Consider the following 22,044-nt stretch of genomic DNA (forward strand, 5'->3'; position numbering starts at 1 on the left):
AGGCCGGTAACAAGTGGTGTCCCCCAAGGGTCTGTCTTGGGACCGGTGCTCTTTAACATCTTTATTAATGACATCGATGAGGGAATTGAGTGCACCCTCAGCAAGTTTGCTGACGACACCAAGCTGAGTGGTGCGGTTGATACGGTGGAAGGAAGGGATGCCATTCAGAGGGACCTCGACAGGCTGGAGGGCTGGGCTCGGGTGAACCTAATGAGGTTCAACACGGCAAAGTGCAAGGTTTTGCATTTGGGCCGGAAGAACCCCAGGCACCCGTACAGGCTGGGAGGAGTGGTCCTTGAGAGCAGCTCGGCAGAGAAGGACCTGGGGGTCCTGATGGACGAGAGACTGAACATGAGCCAGCAGTACGCTCTGGCAGCTCGAAAGGCAAATGGGATCCTGGGCTCCATCAGGAGAGGGGTGGTCAGCAGGGACAGGGAGGTGATCGTCCCTCTCTACTCGGCTCTTGTGAGGCCCCATCTGGAGTACTGTGTCCAGGTGTGGAGCCCTCAGTACAAGAAAGACATTGAGATTTTGGAAAGGGTCCAGAGGAGGGCGACTAAGATGATCAGGGGGCTGGAGCACCTCCCCTATGAGGACAGGCTGAGGGAGTTGGGCTTGTTCAGCCTGGAGAAGAGAAGGCTGCGGGGTGACCTCATTGCAGCCTATCAATACCTGAAGGGAACCTACACCCACGAGGGGAGTAAACTCTTCAAAAGGGCTGACAACAGCAGGACTAGGGGAAATGGATCGAAGTTGAAGGAGGGAAGATTTAGGTTGGATGTTAGGGGGAAGTTCTATACAAGGAGAGTGGTTAGGCCCTGGAACGGGCTGCCCAGGGAGGTTGTGGATGCCCTGTCCTTGGATGTGTTTAAAGCCAGGTTGGACAGGGTCCTGGGCAACCTGATCTGAATGTGTGTGTTTGGTGGCCCTGCTAGGCAGGGGGGTTGGAACTACATGATCCTTGAGGTCCCTTCCAACCCGGGTGATTCTGTGATTCTGTGATTCTGTGATACTCTCACGATACATTAGTGAATTCTGTCGTCCATTCAATCTTCACCTAAGGAAAAATTCTTACTGCCTGAAACTATACATTTCCTGAATAGCAACATCTGGAAAAAATGTGGTCAGGATTTAGCCCTCTTCTTTGTTACAATGTCATTACTGTCTAATTAAAGGAAGGAAGACATAATCCCTAATTTTCTTTCATAGGAGGAACAGTCTATGAAGGATCACTTCAGCTGTTTCCTGGTCAGCCACTGAAACAAAAGTGACTCATTAACTATTTCCACAAAATACACAGTCAAAATATACAGTAAGGACAGAGAAGGATTAAGCAAAGACTTGGAACAGTGTCTCCCTCAGCCTCCGCATGCTCGTCTCACCTTTTCCACTATCTCATAGTCCAACTTGAAAGCCCAGAGCTGGAGTCTGGCAGAGAGTTCACTGATGGAGGAGAGGGTGAGAAGGAACTGTTCAGCACTGCCCAGGGGGACATCAGGATTCGCCAGCTGTGCCTCCTGGATCTTCTGCTTCTCCTCCTCCGATGGGATCATGGTCAAAATTTTCTGCAAAGGGAGATAAAAGGCAATCATCAGTGGAGGGCTGAGATGTGCACAAGGGCATAGTGGTATGGACACGCATCCACAGCAAACACTGATAAGCTTCATTTTGATGTCATTCAAGCTTGTTTGACACTCGGTTGTTTTGGTTTTACACAAGCTTCTTTCTGTGTCAGTGGCAGAAGTCCTTGATCAGCAAGCACTGAACCACTGCAGAAGAAATAAAAATGAGGCCTACTATCTTTTTGAAAAAATACATCTATATTAAAATACATTTTTAAATCTGCATTCAGCATATATGATTCATAATGGAAGGAAGGAAGACAGGGAGACTACACAGGACATATATCCTCAGTTTTCCATATTCAGAGCAAAAGCTTCAAGCCCAGGCTGGATGGAGCCCTGGGCAGCCTGACTTGGTAGGTAGTAGCCCTGCCTATGGCAGAAGATTGAAAATGGATAGACTTTAAGGTCCCTTCCAACCTAAGCCATTCCATGGTTCTATGAAAGCCAATTTATTAAATTACCACAACAGTCCCTTATTAGTACCATTAATTTGTCTAGCTCCTTGTACAGGGGTACACCTAAGTGTGGATAACAAGGGATTTTCTTGCTCAGTCAGGCAGGGTACAAGGGTTAAGGAAGCAAATAATGTTAATAAGGGGAAGCAAGCAAACAATCTTCAATCTGTTTAACTGGAACTTATTGCTGATCAACTTCATATGCAGGCTTCCATAAATATAAATAGAGAAGCAGTTCTTCCTATTGACACTGCCATTCACTTTAAGAGAGAAATAAATCCTCCTTGCTTGAATGCTGTAATAAGATGCCCTGGCTTTCACCCATGACTAGAGGAATCATATATGTTAAAAAGCTATGAGCTTCTACTTAATGACAAACAAGAACTTTCAATCCATTCCTATCCCAATGAAAAAAAGAAGAGGAGGAATACCCCTCAGTACTTTACCTTCCCTTGTCAATATTATTTGGAAAATGTTCTGCTCAGAATTGATTGTATTTGTTGATATTGTATCCATCCACCCACAGATGCTGAACTCTGTAACTAAGGTGACAACATCAAACTAGAGATTTCAACTAGCTGCTTTTACAGTGCTTCTCAGCACTCTGCCAACATCATTTTAAAAAGTTCACAGAAGAGAGACTGAGCCTTAAGCTCACAGAAAGAGGGTTTTTTTCAAAGAGAACCTTTGAAAAAAATATATCTTAAACAATAACAAAAAGCTAACGCTTCTCCGAGTGAACCAGGGAAAATTGCAAATAAGATCACAGGAACAGCCCTACATGGTGAGTTTAGCAGTAGCCATGTGATGGATGTAAAAATGCTTCTCATGCATTTTTGAAGGCTAACACTTCAGCAGTGTTCTCAATTGCCTCCTACAAATAACTAGGGCTTTTGGCAGCTACCCAGGGATCCCACAAGTATTTTGTGGTGGTGAAGGGCCCATATTCCAGAGATTTTGCATTGCTTTCGGGCATTTCTAAATGAAACAGTAAGCTTTACTTCCAAAGGGACTCTCTTCCTCCTTGTGCTTCATGTAAGCACGATGAGCCAAATGGAGCTGATAAAAATCCAAATCCATGTACTGGAGAGCTGTGAGACCAAGTACTGCAAGTCTGCTGTGCTGTACACTGCACTATGTGAAAAAAGGAACACCAAGCAAAAGAGCCTGTAGATGTAGTTCCAGATGACAAGAATCACTCCTGCTGCTGCAAGCATTGCTTTGATAGGATCAGAGCTGTATCCATGTGCTGGCAGGACTCATACCATCTGCAGTGCAACCACCCCCATAGCAGCTATTTACTCCCCAGAGCTTTCAGTCTGTTCAGGCAAACAATTCTTACCCTGCTGGTTGGCATCCTTGGTGTGATCCTGAGCAAGTAGGAACACGCTCTTATTTTTGATTTCCACTCTATTACTAACTTGAACCATTTGTTCAGATCCAAAAACACCTGCCAGTTTCTTATTATTTTTCTTACTATTTTTTTAAACATCACTGACAATAAAAAGAGAGTAAAAACTCAATAGGGAAGAAGGTTACTGGCACCTAATATGACCATTAAATCATAAATAGATTTGAATCCAATGATCAGTTCATAATGTTCTCCCCAGCATGATAGTCTCCTGGCAGGTTAAAAGAAGACTGGTTATCGGCAAGCCCTATACTCATATCCTCCTATAACATGACACAACGCTGTATCACACACATATTTCATCTGCAGGCATTCTCATAAAAATTGCTTGGGTCAAAGATTAAAATTCTGAGGAAAAACAGTACACAAATCTTTACTTGAAGAAAAAAAAGGGGGGTGGGGTGATCTCATTCACATTAGATCATCAATCCTAATTATTTTACTCCTTGAACTTTTAGTGAAAGGATCAAACTAGTTATTTCCTGGACTCTGCTCTCCTATGGTACAATTTCCAAAAACTTCTCAGAGGAAGGCCTTACAAGGCTCTGAGGGTGAAGGTCATGGAAGACTCAGGCCATCCCTCAGACATTCAGGATGAAGTGGGCACCTCAGAGGGGTTCACAACACAAGCTGCTTCCAATCTTTAGGAAGACAGACTCACAGTTGCAGAAGGGCAAATAAAAAAGGGCTGTGAGGAAGGACTGAATCAGAAACTGTTAACGGCCTCTCCAGAAATGAGGCGCTTAAGTTATCTTTTCTGAGAGATAATAGGGCTTCTCATTGTTGATGAGGTTGCAAGAGTAGCTCAACGTTCACGTATGATTTTAGTCAAATAGTGACCTAAAAAAACTAGGAAATGAAATATCTGGTTGTTATTGTGCCCTAAGCTTTTTGTGGCTAAAGGCCCATCTGTTCATAAGCTACATAACCAAATACACGTTATCTGATATTTGACAAGTCTCGACAGAAGATTCAGATCCCAAAAAGCTCTCACACTTCATTTTTTCAGGCATCTACTAATGAGACACATCAGTGGTTTATATTCAACATTCATTATATTCGATACTCATTACTTGGAGAAAACAAATATATATACATACAAAGGAATAGAATAGAAAATCTAAAAGAATGTGGAGCTCATGACACCATAGTATACGAGGCTTCCTACACTAATTTTTATATGAACTTTAAAAAAAAAAAGATCAAATTCAGAAAAGGGACTGCATCTAAAATGCTTTACAATGATCTCTATAAATCAGAAACTGACAGCCATGGTTTCAGTCAGATTGCTCCACTTCTTCAGCTCTCTTCTGAAATACATCAACATGCAATTGCTGTTCACAGAAGCCATAGAAAGTATTTTTGTTTTCTCCAAGGAGTGAAAGGGTAGCATTTTTCCCATTAAATAAAGCCTGAAACTTGTTAGGGCAGTGATATGCTGACTGTTAGAGTACAGCCAACAAAGTACTATTCATTCAATTCTGTGTTCTGTCCAGACTTGTGAAAAAAGGCATTTTTCCAGGTCAAGCAAGATAGCATAGTTTGAAATACCCCACCAGTCTTTCACAAAGCATTAGCTAACCCAATTGGAAACTGCAAAAGCCAACATACTGAGGTGGCAACTATCAGAACAAATTTAAATACTTTGATCATTTCTGAAAACCAACTTTTGTGGATTCTATTTGTTTATAAATGTCCCCATCTGCCTTTGTAACACTAAGCTCTCATTTCTTATCCCTTTTTACATCTCAGGGCTATGTAATCACTCCAAACACATGGCCTTTAAAATACTTAACTGCTTGGTTATGGAGGACCTAGCGCCCATGGACAGCTTTTTCATTTCAAGTAGTTTTACTAAAAGCAGTGCTCATCCATGTAATACACAGCATCACAAAGCTACACTGTAAAAAACAAGGCATACAATCTTAATTTCCTCACAGCATTACCCCCATTTTACTTGGCTAAATTAATTATATTCTTTGGTATAATTTGATTTTTATTCTTGTTCCCTAAGTAGCAGATAGACCTACTTGCGTCCTTTACTGAAGACAACAGCAAGGACTGATCTGGTGGACTCTTCTTGAGGTAAAATTACATGCCAGGATTTTAAACTTGCCTTTTTGCTTAACTCTGAGGGAGCCTTCATCCATGCTAAGCAGCCAGTTCTTTGTTTGCAGCTGAGTTCCAAGTTGTTTGAACACAATGGATGCCAAGTTTTCAAAGAAAGGAAAGCACAACCACTTTGGCAAATGTAAGATGGCAAAAAAAAACTGTTTAGCTGGATTGATGCATGCTCATAGACACACATTGTGCCTTCCTTTGAAAGCATGTTTCCCTACAGTGCCTCCTGCTCTGCATACTAAACTGACTACATCTTTCTTTCTAAGACCACATCTCAGTTCTCAGGGATACCTAAGCACTTCAAACACATGGTCTAAAATATGAAACATCTAAAATATACATCCTCTCTTCCTTTCAATCTAACTCTAATACTAGAGCCAATGAACAGATGAAAACGGGAAAAGAGGTTAACAAAGTTAATCCACACTGTTGGTCAAAGGAGCAGTACAGGAAACTGCAGAAGGGCTTTACTGAGAGCAGCAGGATGCAAGACGATGTAATTCTGTGCTTTTTCTTGTACCTCTTGTCTAAATCTACGTAGCTCAATCCAGCTCTCTGTTTTGCTACATGTCTCTCTGACTCTGCAACGCTGTGCTATAAGAAAAATCTGTAAATTGAGAATTGCGGAATGGAATCTGAATTCATTGTGCCATTTAACTTGACAAACCATAAATCAAAATGGAACTACGCATTTAGAAGAAAATATTTTTTTTCCTCCATGAACACCAATCTTCCCCACTAATGAAGGCCTCATCCCTCAACACGGAAAGTATCCGGACTCAGGTCTATTTATCCTCTCTCTCAGTTTTAAATACCTAAATGATCACATCAGGATTACTCATATCCTTTAGCTTCAAGCTGTGAACACTCAGAACACTCAGAACACTCAGAAATTATGTTTTCTTTAGCACTGGGCAGGTATATCAACAATGCAACATTTTCTGCTTTCTGAAATCTTAAATTCAAAGCTGCATGCATTTATTATATATATTTTAAATTAAATTACGGGTTTCTGGCAACTAATGGAAAGGCTACCCAAATAAGGGTGTGGTGGAACAAGTCACTCCCAATTGTGGACACTACAGCTGGTTGGCAGATGGGCACACCAGCTACAAATGGTGGCACTGGAAGGGTAAGCAGAGCAGTTGAGCCTCTGTTGAGCAAACCAAGTAAGGTAGCAATTCAAAGGATGATGCTTTATCAGCCATTTTATGCAGGACTTTCTTGGTAAACACTTTTTGCAAATTGAGGTCTAACTGGTGGTATGAGAGTTGGATTTGGCTGGAGGGGTGCTTCTCTCCAATCTAGAACGCTCAGTACTGCAAAGTATAGTGGTAGATACATGGAGCTGGGTCATGTAACTGGCCATTGTAAGACTCGTGGTCACCATAATTGCCCCAAAGATCAAAATCTAACCAACTGGGATAAAAAACAACTTTTGTTGATCACTAAAATTAATTTTTAAGTCTGGTTTATCACCTACAAAATATCAGTAAGGTAGGCATACAGCAAATAATGTAGCTTTGGGAAGAAGTTATATTCTAGTAGGAATGTAACAGGCCATGCGTTCTAGTTAGGATAATATTTGGTCTTTATTATTTCTTTTGTATGAAACTGTTGGCAGCTCCGCTACCATTCTATCAGCTTTCGTCATTTTCTTCTGTAGTCAGCACAGAGAAGGTGGGAAGGGGGCCAAACCACTAAAAGGTAACTATGAATCAATACAAGACCTATGCAGTTCAACCACTGGTTGAAATTTGCAGTTGTGCAGATTACTCATATTAGATGATAAAGGCTTATTCAAAAAAATATTTGAAATGAATACAACCACAACAAAATAAAACACAAAACAACAAAAAGAGGGGAGCAGCAGGCTTCTTTTACACTCCACAGAAAAAAAAATGTTTTCATAAAAGAATAATGAGCAGAGCTCATCCTGGATCTTGGTAAGAATATCTGCAAAGTCTAACATGTAATGGTAAAAATTACATCATCTTTATACCAACTGCTTTTCTTCAAACAACAGTAAGATCAAAATGCTATTTTGAGCAGAACTGGTCACTGTATTTGTTTTCCATTAGATATGTAATCTAGAATGACTCCAACAGCTAGCTGGGCATGAACTTTATTAAACTGCACTGGTTGCATCAGCTTTAGAAAATCACAGTCTATTCTTTGGTGCTTAATGAGTGCTCAGCATCAGATACTTTTCCAATGTATGTACGCAGAATCTGCTCTGTTTACAAGTTTAATAGCTTTAATAAAGGTAATAAGAAACTGAGCTTTAGAATAATGGGCAATCCTCTGAAAATCTCAATAGGAATTAACACCATTGTTATTCAAGTTTAGATACAAACAAAGCAGAGAAATCCCAGAGAAATCCCAAACCATTCCCAATTTCAAATGGCCAGTATCTGCTTAAGTACACTGCATTGATTTAACAAGACTCAGCTCTGTAATGATGTAATATATATTCTTTTATCTTTTCCATTAATTATTTGGCGCATACCATATGTAATACTGAATACAATAAAACATCGAAAATGCAGACTTGAAGACACTGACTGCTCCTTACCTCTATTCCTTCCTTGTTTAAGGCATATTCGTCGAAATTCAGAATAGCAGTCTTGATAGTTCGTGGAGGGGGTAGCACAGTCAAGCCAATATTAATAGCATTGCTTCGTTTTGAGTCCAGTACAATGATTTCCTGTCGCTTCCCATCTGCAGCAGTTTTCTTGATCAAGAAGAGAACAAGAAGAAAATTATCCCTCCAGTCTGTTTGTTAAAGTCACTCCTTTCACCAAAGACTTCCCCTGTGCAAGGGTGCTGACACTGAGTGCAAATCTTTTTTAACCACTAATAGAAGCTGACTCAGATACTGACCAAAGAAGACGAGCACAAGACACACAGGTTATCGCCAGCCTTCGGAAACTGCCTGACAAAGGCCAGAGGCTGTACCATGAGCTGAGGGTTCTCCCTGTGCTTCGGAGCTGCTGGAGCCTGGGGATGCCCAGGGCAAGGCTGCTTGAAGGGCTCCAGGACTTGGAGCAGCCACTGAACCTCTGACACCCAGCTGGCCCAGCTGGGGCAGGGGCAGGGTGGTTTCTGCTGGCTTGCAGGGCCTCTCCTGTGCTGGAGATCCACCTGGGACACAAGATAAGGAGCCAGAGAGGCCTTCGTGGAGACATTGGGGTGCCCGCTCTCCCTCAGGCACAAGGAAGGATATTCTACCTTACAACTTACGGTATTTCAGGCTTACCTTCAGGAAAAATGACAGTATTTTAAATGACAGCAAAGACAAAACATCAAAGAACTACTAACAAGCTTTACACTTCATTCTTGAAATAAATGTGAATTCTTTTTCCTCCATGTCCCTATTCTTCTAATGCTAAAACGCATACTTACTGTACACGGTGACTTACAAACCATTTACGACAAAACAGTGCTGAATGTTGTCTTTATTTTCATGACACAGCACACCTTTTAATCTCTCTTCGCATTGCGCAAAAAGGTGCCTCTTTGGCAACTGAATATATCATGTGCCAGGTTGCTACAAGGGATCTGCTCATTGTATATGGGGGTATTGAGAGAGAGAAAATGAGAGCATACAGCACAATCCAGCTTCTTACATCATTTTTGCCCTCTCTCAACACACAAAGCTTGGAAGCAAGTGTTCTGTTCTCTCCCTTCCTTTTCTCTAAGAGAGATGGGTTGAGGGATGCTGCCAAGCACTGCCATGTAGGGAAAAGACCAGCACAATGAAGCAAGCAAGTAGAGACATGCTCCGCTGTGTACAAGCCCATGTTTCAGCACAGCACAGATGGCAGATATGTAACCATGCAATGAGATGTTACTGCTTTTTTAAAAAAAATATAAAGAAATGGCACTTTCAGAACAAACAGGATAAATTTTAGGACAACTGTGATGACATTTTATTCTGCTAGAACTGCTTTTCTGTCAACAGCTTCAAAGCATCTCTGAGTCCTGCTTGAACCTTTTCTTTTTTAAGTATAAGACCTCTTTCTCTTAGGGAGCTGGCTTAGTGATCTGAGATAGCACTTCTCCTTTAAAGCAGTCATTTTTACTCTCTGGCCATTAATTGCTTTCTTGAGACCACAGTTAGTGGCCAAGACCACATAAAAACAAGTGGCGCTCACCACAGCCTGCTTCCTCTTAGTCTGTACTGAACTCCTCTGTATTTACACCGCCATTTTTGCAGCACAGAATCACTCTGAAGAATCCTTGCAGAAAGGAAGAGACTGGGGGAAAGGAGTTAAATTTAGGCTTCTCACATGCGGTATGGGTAAGTAAGCCACAGATCTGCAGCTCTGTGTTTAGGTTCCTAAGTTTGTCAAGAGAGACATATTAATTTGTGGGACATCCCATGCCAACTGCTGGGATAACTGCAATCACAGCAGTGCAATCCCTCCTCAGCAATGAGTTAGGAGAGACAGATGAGCTCTACTGGGGACATAAGCGGGAGAGGTATTTTCCAGTTCTACAGCTGCAATGTTGAGTATGAAAATCTGGAGTAATTCTTTACAAAAACAGTGGCAGATGAGAATTTAAATCCCTTCTGCGGATGATGGCTAGGTTACAAAGAAATCCCTTCAGAATGAACAAAAGGATGAAGAAAAAGATTTTACTTGTTTAAACTTTATTATCCTAACACTAGGAAAAGAATTCCTTTTGGTCTGCAATTAAATCACACAGATGTAAGTGCCTGACTACTACAATGAGTTACAGCTACCAATTTCTGCTGTAATATTAAGTGATTTCAGAATGCGTTTTATTAGTTCATTAGTGCACTTGATTTCACATCTCAAAGTGCCAATACATAGCCTTGAGCTGCTGGTTATTGTATTATGGAATATAAATCAGGTGGTGGAATCATTCCTACAACATACCAAGAACTGCAGTGAATTTAGACTTTTATAAGAGCTAACTGGCCAGATGCTGTTGCCTTTTACTGAAGGCTTGGCAGACAAGATAGGTTATTCAAAAACACCAGCAGTCTCACAGAAGGTAACCTGCGGTTTGGTGAGAATGTAGTCTGAAAACCACCTATCTGCTTTAATTAAGCACGCATAAGAATTTCTATCACTTTCTCAGTGCTCAATTTTATGTAAGAGCACCAAGATAGAAATCTCTCTCCTGTTTAAACTTGTAGAACTATGTGCGTCAATAGTGCAGAAAAACTTGGGAAATCCCTTAATAACGAGATGGCAATTTCTTTTTGTTTCTATCTTAACTAGCAAGGATTTAACATGGGAATTTGAAAAAGAATTATTCAGCTGCCACTTACTTTGCTAAGGATATCAAACAGATAATATTTTTCAGAAAAGTTGTTCCACACTTATGACAAGCCTTAGCATTTATTCACCTTACAACAACCATTTTTACTAGGAGTATGTATCTAGGCACACACACACGTGCATGTGAAAATAAGTTCCTTAATTTTTCACTCTTGCTTGCTTTTTGCCTGTGGGCACATGATGACTGATACTCCCACTGAGTACAGATGAATCAGCAAAATAATACTTTTCAATGACTTGCAGAACCACACAGATTTCAGAAGGGTTGGGCAGTAACTTTCGATTCAGTAGTGTATGCAACTACTGAATTTCTTGTTACAGAAAAATTAACAGTTTGATGTACTTCGTCGAAATACCTGCTTTGTTTGGCAGTATGTGAAGGAAAGAAATTCTAGGCTTGTTTGGAGGGGTACCTGATCACTCCTTCTAGCCACTAAAAATGTTGTGGTCCTCCAATTCAGAAAATAGGCATTCTGCAACAAAAGACTGCTCCACCAACTATAATCAATGTGCATACTGCCCAAAGAGGAATTCATTTTCCTAAAATCAAGAACTACCCCTCTACCTTAAATTCCCCTATTATATCCTACAATTTAAAATCTGTTTTATTTTACTGCAGTCTATTGTGTTTAATGAAAAACTTCTCATAAGCCAGGAAGTAGCTGTTTATAGCTGTGTGTTGTGGAAATCACAGTGAAGGATTAGAAACTGGAGTAAAATTGGTTACAGCTGGATAAAATCACATGCACAGGAGAGAGCCAAAGACCCCCAACCCCCACTCCAACACACACTCTGGCTTCGCTTCTCTTATCCTTCTGGACTATTCCTTTTTCATGCACCTGCTTGCATCTACTGCTATGAAATCTGGAGGTCTGACTTTTGATTTGTTGCTCAGTGCTCTTTTTTTTTTTTTTTTCAGCTGAACCAACTGAGCTGTGAGTCAGACTTTACAATATTATAGAATAAACCTGTTTTGGATTGCAGCCATTGGACACAAGAAACTAGACACAACGGGGAATGTACTTCCTGGAAATAAACCAAGCAGTCTGGAAAAAGGGAGAGTTATCCTAATTTGAGTGCAATCTTCATACCAAACCTCAAGTCCTCTATGGATTCAGTGGTCTGCTTAATTATTCCCACTCTCACTTGATCTAAGGACCATCTCATGCCCCGCAAGATTTGCTGGTATTCACCAAAAATACACAAGACTCTCAGAAGCTGGTGTGGAGCTCCACTGGTATAATTTTCAGTCATCATTGTTTTCTGTACTGAGACAATGATACGCTATGTCTGTGTTACAGGACGGGATGGAAAGCAAGCCAAAAGTATAATGTCTCATGCAGAGAGCAGTATTAGTGTCCAAGAGGAAAGCAGTCACCTAAATCATTCCTCAGACTTGCACTGATTTCAAAGAAACCTGCTCACTCATCTTTCAGTTAGGAGCCAAAAGCTGTGCCAAAACATCAGGCAGTCCAGGCAGGTTTGGGAAGAGTGCATACGGTGGGGAGAATGCCCAGAAGTTGTTTGGGAACATAACTGACAAACAACTGGAGAAGTAAACAAGTTCACATTCCAATAATTCAACGTTTTATCAAAATTCAGGTGAGAACAGAACCTAAAAATCGACCAGACAAATCCATTCCAATATTGGCATTCAGCACACAGCTAAAGTTTGGAAAAGACAAATATGTCATAATTCCACATTAAATTCAAGGAATTAAATGCTTCATCGATCTAAGAAAACGTTCTCATTCTTTCCATCTATGAACCATCTGTGGCAGATTTGTATTTACAGGGAGAGAGATGAGAAGTAACACACTACCATGTCACCAACATTCCTTCCTCACCAGAAAAGGAATGAGAGAAAGAAATGAATCTCAATATCTGCCAAATGAACTATCAGCTGAATATGTTCTTAAGGTGCTATGCCACACATTTCGAAGTTATAAGCAATGCATGTATGACAATTGTTTTTGCATCACAAAAAGTTCAATTTAGAACAGTGATAAGTAAGATCTAGGTGAGTCATATATTCATGCACCCATTGTTTGCCATTCACTTACGGGTACGGGTTATTTTTTATGTCACTATAAAACATACAAGCAAGTTATTTATTTTAACGAAGAGAGATGGGTATATTTCACTAGCATTTTAACTGAAGAGGAAAGTCGTTTTCCTGATATTAACTGCTCTGATTAGAAGTGAATTTATGAAGCCATGAAAAACAAATGTTTCAACTAATACCTAATTCCTACTGAATGTAAACATAAGTGTAAGATATTTACTGAATGTAAATATCTGTGTTGTCAAGTTCAACGTTAAACAGCAGTGAAAACAGCTTTCATGAATTTATTTCATTACAATGCTAAGTATCAGGAGATCCTAGTTATTGAGATATTTCCTACACCAGCTTCAATCCTAAAATTTGGATAGCCCTACTGTCCAAATTAAGGATTGTAAGTATGCCTGTTTACCACTATTTTGTAATAAAACAGTAAAACTGCCCTTCCTCACAAAATCCTGCAGAGTGTAACTGTAAACCTGGTCTAGCTTATAAAGCAATCCTGCACAATAAAGTATGTGAGTGGGCATTTTGTTGCAGAACAAATCTGATATTCTAAACTTTCTATGTAATGATTAGGAAAATATTACCAAGTGAAGAACTGTCAAATACAGATATGAATCATCATGCTCTGACCTTTAGATAAATGTAACAGAAAATACTTCATATTTAAATACCTGGTCTGGCACTAAACTACAACTGCATCAATGTATAGTTTGTTGGTATTCCCACCTGAAGTGATATCCCTGAACTGATAGACCTGAGACAAGAGGACAGGCGTGGCACAGACACCACTGTGTCTCATTTTCTACTTTCAGGTTATGGAATATCTTCTGTCATAGACCAAGCTAGAAACGCATCCCGTAATTTCCACTGTTTTCATATAAACAGCATAAATCATCTACATTTAAGTCAAAATGAATACCAATACAATAGCAAAATAAGAGTGAGCTGAATATGAGCTGTACCTTTGTGACAGGCAGTTCCTTGGACTTCGACTCAAAGAGATGCTCCAGTTTGGAAGTGTCTACCTTAATGGGTTCCAGTTTCGACCACAGGAATTCTCTGCAGCGTTTGTTGTTTTTACACTGCCACTCAAATGGCCGTACCTCGTTCCAAAACAGACGGATGGTTTTCTTCTTCTTTATAAATGCTGGCTGACCCCTAGAAACCTGGGGTGACCCTAAACCCTGAGGAGTGCTGAACAGCGGAGGAGGAGCCAATAAATTAGCAGAGGGTGGAGGTGGAGGCGGACATCCAAACAGTGGGGGAGGTGGTGGAGGAGGCAAACCCAGGAAAGAAGGTGGAGGAGGAGGAGGGGGAACAAGGGAGTCCCCAGGACCCATATCCATGTCCAACACATCTACATCATCCTCCTCCCCCAAGTCTGTAAAATCCATGTCTTTGATTTTAAGTTCTCTAGGATTAGCCATGAGTTGATCCCAGATGTAGTCAGATTCCTTCTTTGGTTGCGCTGGTGTTTTCTCAGGGACCTGTTCACTGATTTCATCTTCAGGCAAGGCTGTCCCCTTGGCCAACTCACCACTATTGAACTTTTCCGCAAAGGCTTTCACGCTGCCTTGGTTGTCCAGGTTTCCAATCTCCATCTTTTTGACACTTTCATCTTTGGCCTGCTTTGTGGCCTGAAGGATAGAGATCCTACTGGCTAGACTAGTGAGGGACTCCTCACTTTCCTCCGTCTCCTTCTTTTCCTCCTTCGCCTCCAGCTCCTTCTCCTCTTCATCCTTGGGCTTTTTGTTATGCGCATACAGCATGTCCAGCATAAACCGCTTGTTGTTGAGGATGTTGCTGCACTGCTCATTCACGCCAGCATCCTGAATGGTCTGGGACCATGGACCTGCAATCACACACACACACAGATGGGAAAAGTCAGGAGAAGGGAGCCAGAGCATCAAGAATGCTCGCCACCACAAGAAAAATGTTTTAGGGTTGCATGCACAACTACTCTGAAACTGGGTAAGCAACAGGTTCAGAAATTTTGCTATTAGTGAGAGTGCTGATATATGACTCAATCCCAGTGGGTTGGGAGTACTTCTCAAAGAAGGAACATCAGCAGAAAATAATTGGTTTAGCTCAGGAGGGACTCCATAACTCAGGATTTTGAGATTTTGGGCTTCTTCTGAAATCTGTCAGATTTAATTTTGTACTTCCTATCCCAGCTCATTTTACACAGTGCATAAATGCTCAGAATATTTTGTAATCCAAAGTGGGATTTAAATATTGTGACCATGTCAAAAGACAGGTTGCTATCATACTTCTGATCAATCCATAAACTGGAAGGAAAACTTCCTCAAGAGAGGAAATTTACCTGCCTGACTTCAAGGTCAAGATGTAACTGCTTCCTCCTTCCCCTCCTCCCTCTCTGACCGCTAGGGGAGGACACTCTTCACATCTGGCTGCACTTTGAATCTCTTGGCTGACGCCTGGTCTGTCTTCATGACAAGGGCTACTTGAATCACAGAGCTGATTGCATACCCAGGGTACAGCTCTCAGAGCAACTTTGTGAGTAGAATCATAAGAGCAAGATTTTCAAAGTTACTTTTAAGAATACATGCACCTAAATAAAGTCTTCTAGTGATTTCTGAAAATTTTCTCATCAGATGCTGTTACCCTTCTGTAGCATATGATGGAATTGAAAACGTAATAGCCTTCTTCCCACATCACAGCCATTTAGAACCTCACTGTAATGAAGCTTTATTTTTCCGACTACTGCTTTTTAAAACTATAATCTACAGAACAATCTCTTTAAGACAGCACTGTAAACAACAAACCACAGCAGTCAATTTGTAAAATAAATGATGCAAGCATCTTAGATTACATTTTCCTAAATACAATACTGTTAATCACTTTCAATAATGTGACAAAAAATTACGGTGCTTTTTTTCCAAAGGGCAAAAGATGAAGTGGTTAAATATGGACAAAGATAATTCTTCACAATTTATGTACCTTCTTTATCAGATTCTTTCTGTTCCCCATATTCTTTACACATTTTATTCTTAAAAATTCTACTTCTTAAACATTTTATTTTTATTGTTATCCTTCCTTTTGGCCAGTTTTGGTTAAAGGTTTCAATTTATACCTTGCAGTTGCCTTTTCACTTATACTTCCATTTCATGTTTATTTCTCATGTTCCTGATGTCTTCAATACTTAAAGAGTTTTAAATATCTTTTAAGGTTTCTGCTATCATAGAATCATGGAATCCTAGAACTGTTTGGGTTGGATGTGACCTTTAAGATCATCTAGTTCCAACCTGCCTGCTATAGGCAAGGACACCTCCCTCTAGACCAAGTTGCTCACAGCCCCATCCAGCCTGGCCTTGAATGCTTCCAGGGAGGGAGCATCCACAACCTTACCTGGCAACCTGTTCCAGTGTCTCACCACTCTCACAGTAAATAATTTCTTCCTATCTAGTCTAAATCTACCCTCTTCCAGTTTAAACCCATTTCCCCTCGTCCTATTACTACATGCCCTTATAAGAAGTCCCTCCCCAGCTTTTCTGTAGCCCCCTTCAGGTACTGGAAGGCTGCTTTAAGGTCTCCTTGGAGCCTTCTCTTCTCCAGCCTCAACTCTCTCAGCCAGTCCTTAAAGGGAGAGTGCTCCAGCCATCTGATCATCTTCATGCCCCTTTACTGGACCTGCTTCAACAACTCCATGTCCTTCTTGTGGTGGGGGCTCCAGAAATGGACGCAGTACTCCAGGTGGGGTCTCACAAGAGCAGAGGGGCAGAATCACGTCCTTCAATCTGCTTCACTTGATGCAACCCAGGATATGGCTGGTCTTCTGGGCTGCAGGCACACACTGCTGGCTCGTGTTGATTCTCTCAACAATCAGCACTCCCAAATCCTTCTCTTCAGGGTGGCTCTCAAGCCATTCTCTGCCCAACCTACATCTGTGCTTAAGACTGCCCAAATCCAGATGCAGAACTTTGCACTTGGACTATCAGTTGATTTGCTTTCTTACTATGACAGCTATCCATGTACTCTCATCAAAAAACCCCAGACAAAATCTCTAAGATGGGGTCTCTTAGTCCATCTGCATTTCCCCTATTTATTCAAATGTTATTGCTATGAATACTCCTGCTCTTGCTATCTAATTGCTCACTTCTCTCCCTCCACCCACAGCGATAAAGTTGTGAAATGCCATTAGAGAAATGAGAACTATAAGAAGTCAGGTTCAGCAGCAAGGCTGGCCAAGAAGCTGGGACCAAAGGCTTTATTTCTTTGCCCTTAATGCACCTGAGTAGAACCAATGGTAAAATAACAGCTGGGAACCTGATAGCTGCTGGAAACCAGTGCTTCCCTTTGCTTTCTGATTCACCTTATCTAGTAGAACTCAAACGACTTGCTACATGAGAACTACTTCATAGCACAGCCTAATAAATATTTGGCCTACTGATAACATATGTCAATTTTAAGATGCTGTTATTTGATTACCAGGGCACATTTCTTAGCTTTTAACAAAAAAAAGTACATATGCATTTATTTAGAGAGAAATGATCAGGATCTGGGGAAAGTTGTAACCTATTCTCCTTTATTTGCTCTTGGAAGATCTTGAACTTTGTCACAGTGCAATAATATCTCTCATCTATCATATCCATCATGCCTTTCCTACGCATATACTCATTGACTGTCTGCAAGAGTAGAACAACATTCTAAGTGCCTCATTTAATTTAATCTTAAAGCTGGTTGAAAAGAAGATTGTTCTTAAATTTAGAACAAAATTAACTTAATGCTTCCAGAAAAAAAGTGATAGTGTTTAAACATAAACATCATAATCTGAAAATTCACTACTATGAGGTAATCCTTGTTACTGGGTCATCTCTTTTCTTTCAGTAAGAAGTGAGGTTGTTTCACACTGTATAGCAATTTTTGTTTTCTTATCTAGAATTTAAAGCACTTAGGACAATGTTTTCCACTGTTGAGCCCTAAGAAGACTTGGAAGTGCCCTAATAACACTTATTCCTTAACCTCTTTACAAAAGTCAGCAAACAAACAAACGAATGAAAAAGAAAAAGTATAATTAATCAATGAAGGTCAAAATATGCCTTTTACTCCCTGCCTGGATGGCATGACTGTCTCTGGTCATAATTATCTCTCCAGGGCAGAAAACGGGTTCTTCGGATTCTTGTTTTCCAGGCTGGGCTACCCTTTGCACGAAACCAGAAACACTGGTTGCTACAGAGCTGCAGTCTAAGACAATGTGTATTTTAGGGGCCTTCTCCACCTGAGCTAAGGAAGGTTGTAGCCTAGAACTATAGTCTGCAGCTCCTATGTATCTCTCTCTGCTTTCTGAAGCCTAAGACGGGAAAATTGGAAGGATGGAATAAAGAGCTCAGCCCTTATTTCTCTTCCTATTGAATTAAAAGTCAATGGCATGTGAAAAGTTGTTTGTAATCTCATGAAAAACTGTATCAGCAAGGCTTCTTATCTCATTGTTTGAGGTATAGAAAAGACAACTCCTTGGGGGGTAGAGTCACTTCAACATCATGATTCATCAGTTACTACATTAATCTTAAGGAAGAAAATGGTCTCAAGTTAAAAGAAACCTCAACTGATCAAGGCTTTTTTGCCCCTCAAACACAGAAGCCCCATTAAAGTCTGTGGATTTCCAAGCAGGGAAAAGACACCGACCTGGCCACTGAAAAGGAAATCTTCAATCAGGAGCAAAGGGTTTGTTTGCTTATTAACAAAACAACAGAGCTGCAAATTTTACACTTTTTTTTTTCCCACCAGAAATCCTTCATTATTGAAAAAACTTCAATTTACCAGTTTCATTGTCACTGGTTAACTTGTCCTCTCTCTCTTCCCTCTCTAAAGTGCTGCTTGCTGAGGATATGCTGGATGCAGAGCAGTTGTCTTTTTCATTCACTTCCTCATTCTGCCTCTCTTTTTCACTGAGTATTGCACTTTCTTCTGGCTCTCTCTCTGGTCCTTGCTCCACCTCACTCTCTGGTCCCACCTCTGTAGCCTCTATTTCCTTGGGTGTCTCCGTTCCCTGCTCAGGCTCTGCCTCAGTCTCCTGCTCTGCTTCTGGTTCTGTCTCTGTCTCTGGTTCGGGTTCACTGGCACTCACTGGTGGAGAGAACAATGGGAGAAAGAGATGCACTTAACAGCAGAGTTGTGTCAGGCTCGCCCATCTAAATGAGAACAATGTGAAAACTGTACAAGTGCCTTATGGAAAGAAAATAAAAAGCAAGTCCATGGCACGCTTAACATTATGAGCAACAGATTGATGAATGTTGTATGACGACAGCGTTGCACACGAGAGTGGCCTGGCAAACCCCTTTGCCTACTGTCTGGAGCCAATCCACTGTTCTTATACATACTTCCACAGCTGGAGTGTTGGACTTGCATAAGGATTTGAACCAGCAGAAAATGGGCATCCCACCCATGACATTGAAAATTCAGTGCCTAGACAGAGTCAGGAAGCAAGAGATCTTGTAAAAAGCAAAAAGGAGAGAGACTGTGGCTTTTTTGGTTGAATTTTCTTTGGTTTCTGGAGGAATTCTTTTTTCACCTGATGAGGAACACTTCAACAAAAAAAAAAAATACAATATTAGTTTTATTAACACAATGAAATGGCACAGTCTGGAAATGGCACTGACACACATCTGTTTGACAAAAAACATATGGTTTTTTCATGCACATTTACTTCAGAATAGCCACATCAAAACTGAACAAAGTTTTCAAATGCTTGGCATATGGCACAAATTTAGTTTCCAATTGGTTGGCATATGTTATACATTGAGCTTTTTATCAGTTGGCAATGTGGCGAATACTGTTGATAGCACACCTGGTTTCTTCTTCCCTGCTTTATCACTGACAGTGAACTTCATTCTTCTTTATTTTTTTAGCTAAAACATCTGATTTTCACATGCAAATATTCTCTGCATGCGGCAAAGGAACTGAAGAGCATCCACTCATATTCACGTCAAGCAGCTCACAATTTTATGAATGCTGAAATTGCCATGCAAGAGTGATGAAAACAGGCACGCATGTTAGTTTTGCATACTCCCCAAATTCCCTCTGTGCTAAATTTTGTGTCAGGTGACTACAGTGACCAAGTCATGCTCATTTTTTCCTTCTACTACTTGTCATTGCAATATTGCAAAATGGACTTGTCATCATCTTTGGATCGCCTGATGTACAATGAGACTTTCTTCAAGAACAAAATGATCGTATGAGGCAAATAGTATCACAATGGAATGTAGCTGAAACAGGTCAGTTCTCTAGGGAGCAGGTAGTGGATTAATCCAAAAACACCATAAGCCAAAATAACAAAAGTCGCAATGTTTTCCGAAGACTGCTGCACATTGAGTGCCTATTCTTTTTTCTGTGACACCCACACAAAGAATGATGATTACTAACAATGCCCATGCCTTCTCTTTACAACAACACACATTTTTGAACTAGCTTTGAGGAATGCATCTTCAGTATCACGCTATTCCACTTCATTTTATATAATTTTAGTGTAAAAAAAAACCAAATTATTTTTTTCCTTCATTTTGTTGGAGTTAAGCTTTTACAATTTCACAAATGATTTTAAATGTGTAGTTGGTTAAACAACCATCTATGCATAAATAAACCTTGCACATAAATGTTAGCATAATATGTTTAATAAATAGTCCATGCATACTCAATCCCCTTTAAATGTATTAAAACACAATTAGCAGTTTACCCTTTTCCCTCTTCTACAAAAAGAGAATTTAAAAGTCTGACTTTGATTTGTGAACAGCTCAGTGCAGACCTTGTCTCTTTAAATGTCTTACTTACAACTCTACTCTTGGCATTGCCTGCGAGAGAATCAAAATTTTAGAGAGCTGGCAAGGAGTTGGGCAAATAGTGGTGTATATCTGACTACAGCTGTTAGTTTGATGGTGTAACACAAGAATATTTCCAAGTCAAGACAAAATTTGAGTATAACTGGGGTACAACCTTAGGTATCCTGGAACTAGCATAGTACTGTACAGTGAGATTCTGAGCTTCTCATTCTGCAATGGTCCACGATGACTACATAAATACATACAAATGTCTTCAGCTTCCTTAACTAGCCATTCTAGACTTTTCCCTGGAAGACCAAAAAGCGCAGTGACCAGGAAGGTCAACTCCAACAGCTTAGGTGGAGAAAGAAACTGACTGAAATACGAAAAGGACCACTAATGTTTTGTTATCACGAAGCTACACTTAAGATCTTACTAAGGATACAGTCAGGGAAGACATCAGAAATGCCTGAGAAAATGAGAATGTAAACCTACAAAAGCAGCATTCAAAAGAATTCTGAATCCTCTGCACACCAGAAATATTCCACACATAGCTGAAAGATGTAGTGTCTTTGGAGATCCTAACATATGCTAAAGAGTAGACAGCATTATGCTGACACAAGCTGCCTTTTTTGAGTTCAAGGAATATCAAAATCTGAAGACTTCTAGAACAAAATAGGGGTACACTGATACTCATCTTGAAAGTCTCTCTCCCCCTCTCTTCTGAGATCATATCAAACTGCCTACCTATCACCCAAATTACATATAGTGAGCTATGTCCAGAAGTGCTTCCCTTGAAGAACAGTTCAGAAATCAATTTTGTCAACAAACATTAGCGGGAGAATGAAGCTAGTAAGTCAGCCATGTATCTATCGCCTGCAGTTCCATTCATGGGTTGATATTGTTGAGAATTCCTAAAGCTGTTAACAAACAAAATTCTTGGTGTATAAAATGAGATGGAACTTTCAGACTAGTACAGACTCACGAGGAGGAGGAAAACAGACCATGAGTTTAAGGAGTAGTTTTTGCATCTTATGCCTATTTCTTTTTTTCTCCCAAAAGTTGATCTCCGAAAATGCATTACTGGAAAAAAACATTCTGAGGAGAATGAAATCTCCCAAAGTAGCTATGTATCCTCAGCACTGATGGACATGGTAGCAGAGCCCCTCAATGAATGTGTAAAGATTGCTTTGTTTTGAGAATTTTCATCATCTAACATTTTGAAGACTTCGTCTCACACACACACACAACAAGATAACAATGTGATTTGCTGT

At 40.4% G+C, this 22,044-nt stretch overlaps 1 protein-coding gene across 1 annotated transcript in view; it reads right to left on the reverse strand.

The window, feature by feature from the left end:
* The window catches only part of FHOD3 (formin homology 2 domain containing 3), a 365,756-nt gene that overhangs the window by 44,112 nt on the left and 299,600 nt on the right, over positions 1–22,044 (reverse strand). The window contains exons 18-21 of the mRNA XM_042808981.1: positions 18,777–19,082; positions 13,958–14,847; positions 8,188–8,346; positions 1,383–1,565 (exon numbers count right to left, since the gene is read on the reverse strand). Of these exons, the coding sequence (XP_042664915.1) occupies positions 1,383–1,565; positions 8,188–8,346; positions 13,958–14,847; positions 18,777–19,082 (1,538 nt within the window). The remainder of the gene's footprint in view (positions 1–1,382; positions 1,566–8,187; positions 8,347–13,957; positions 14,848–18,776; positions 19,083–22,044) is intronic.

The sequence above is a fragment of the Centrocercus urophasianus genome, unplaced genomic scaffold, assembly GCF_019232065.1.
Source record: "Centrocercus urophasianus isolate 14NV4802_14NV808 unplaced genomic scaffold, USGS_Curo_1.0 seq_11, whole genome shotgun sequence".
Lineage (NCBI taxonomy): Eukaryota > Metazoa > Chordata > Aves > Galliformes > Phasianidae > Centrocercus > Centrocercus urophasianus.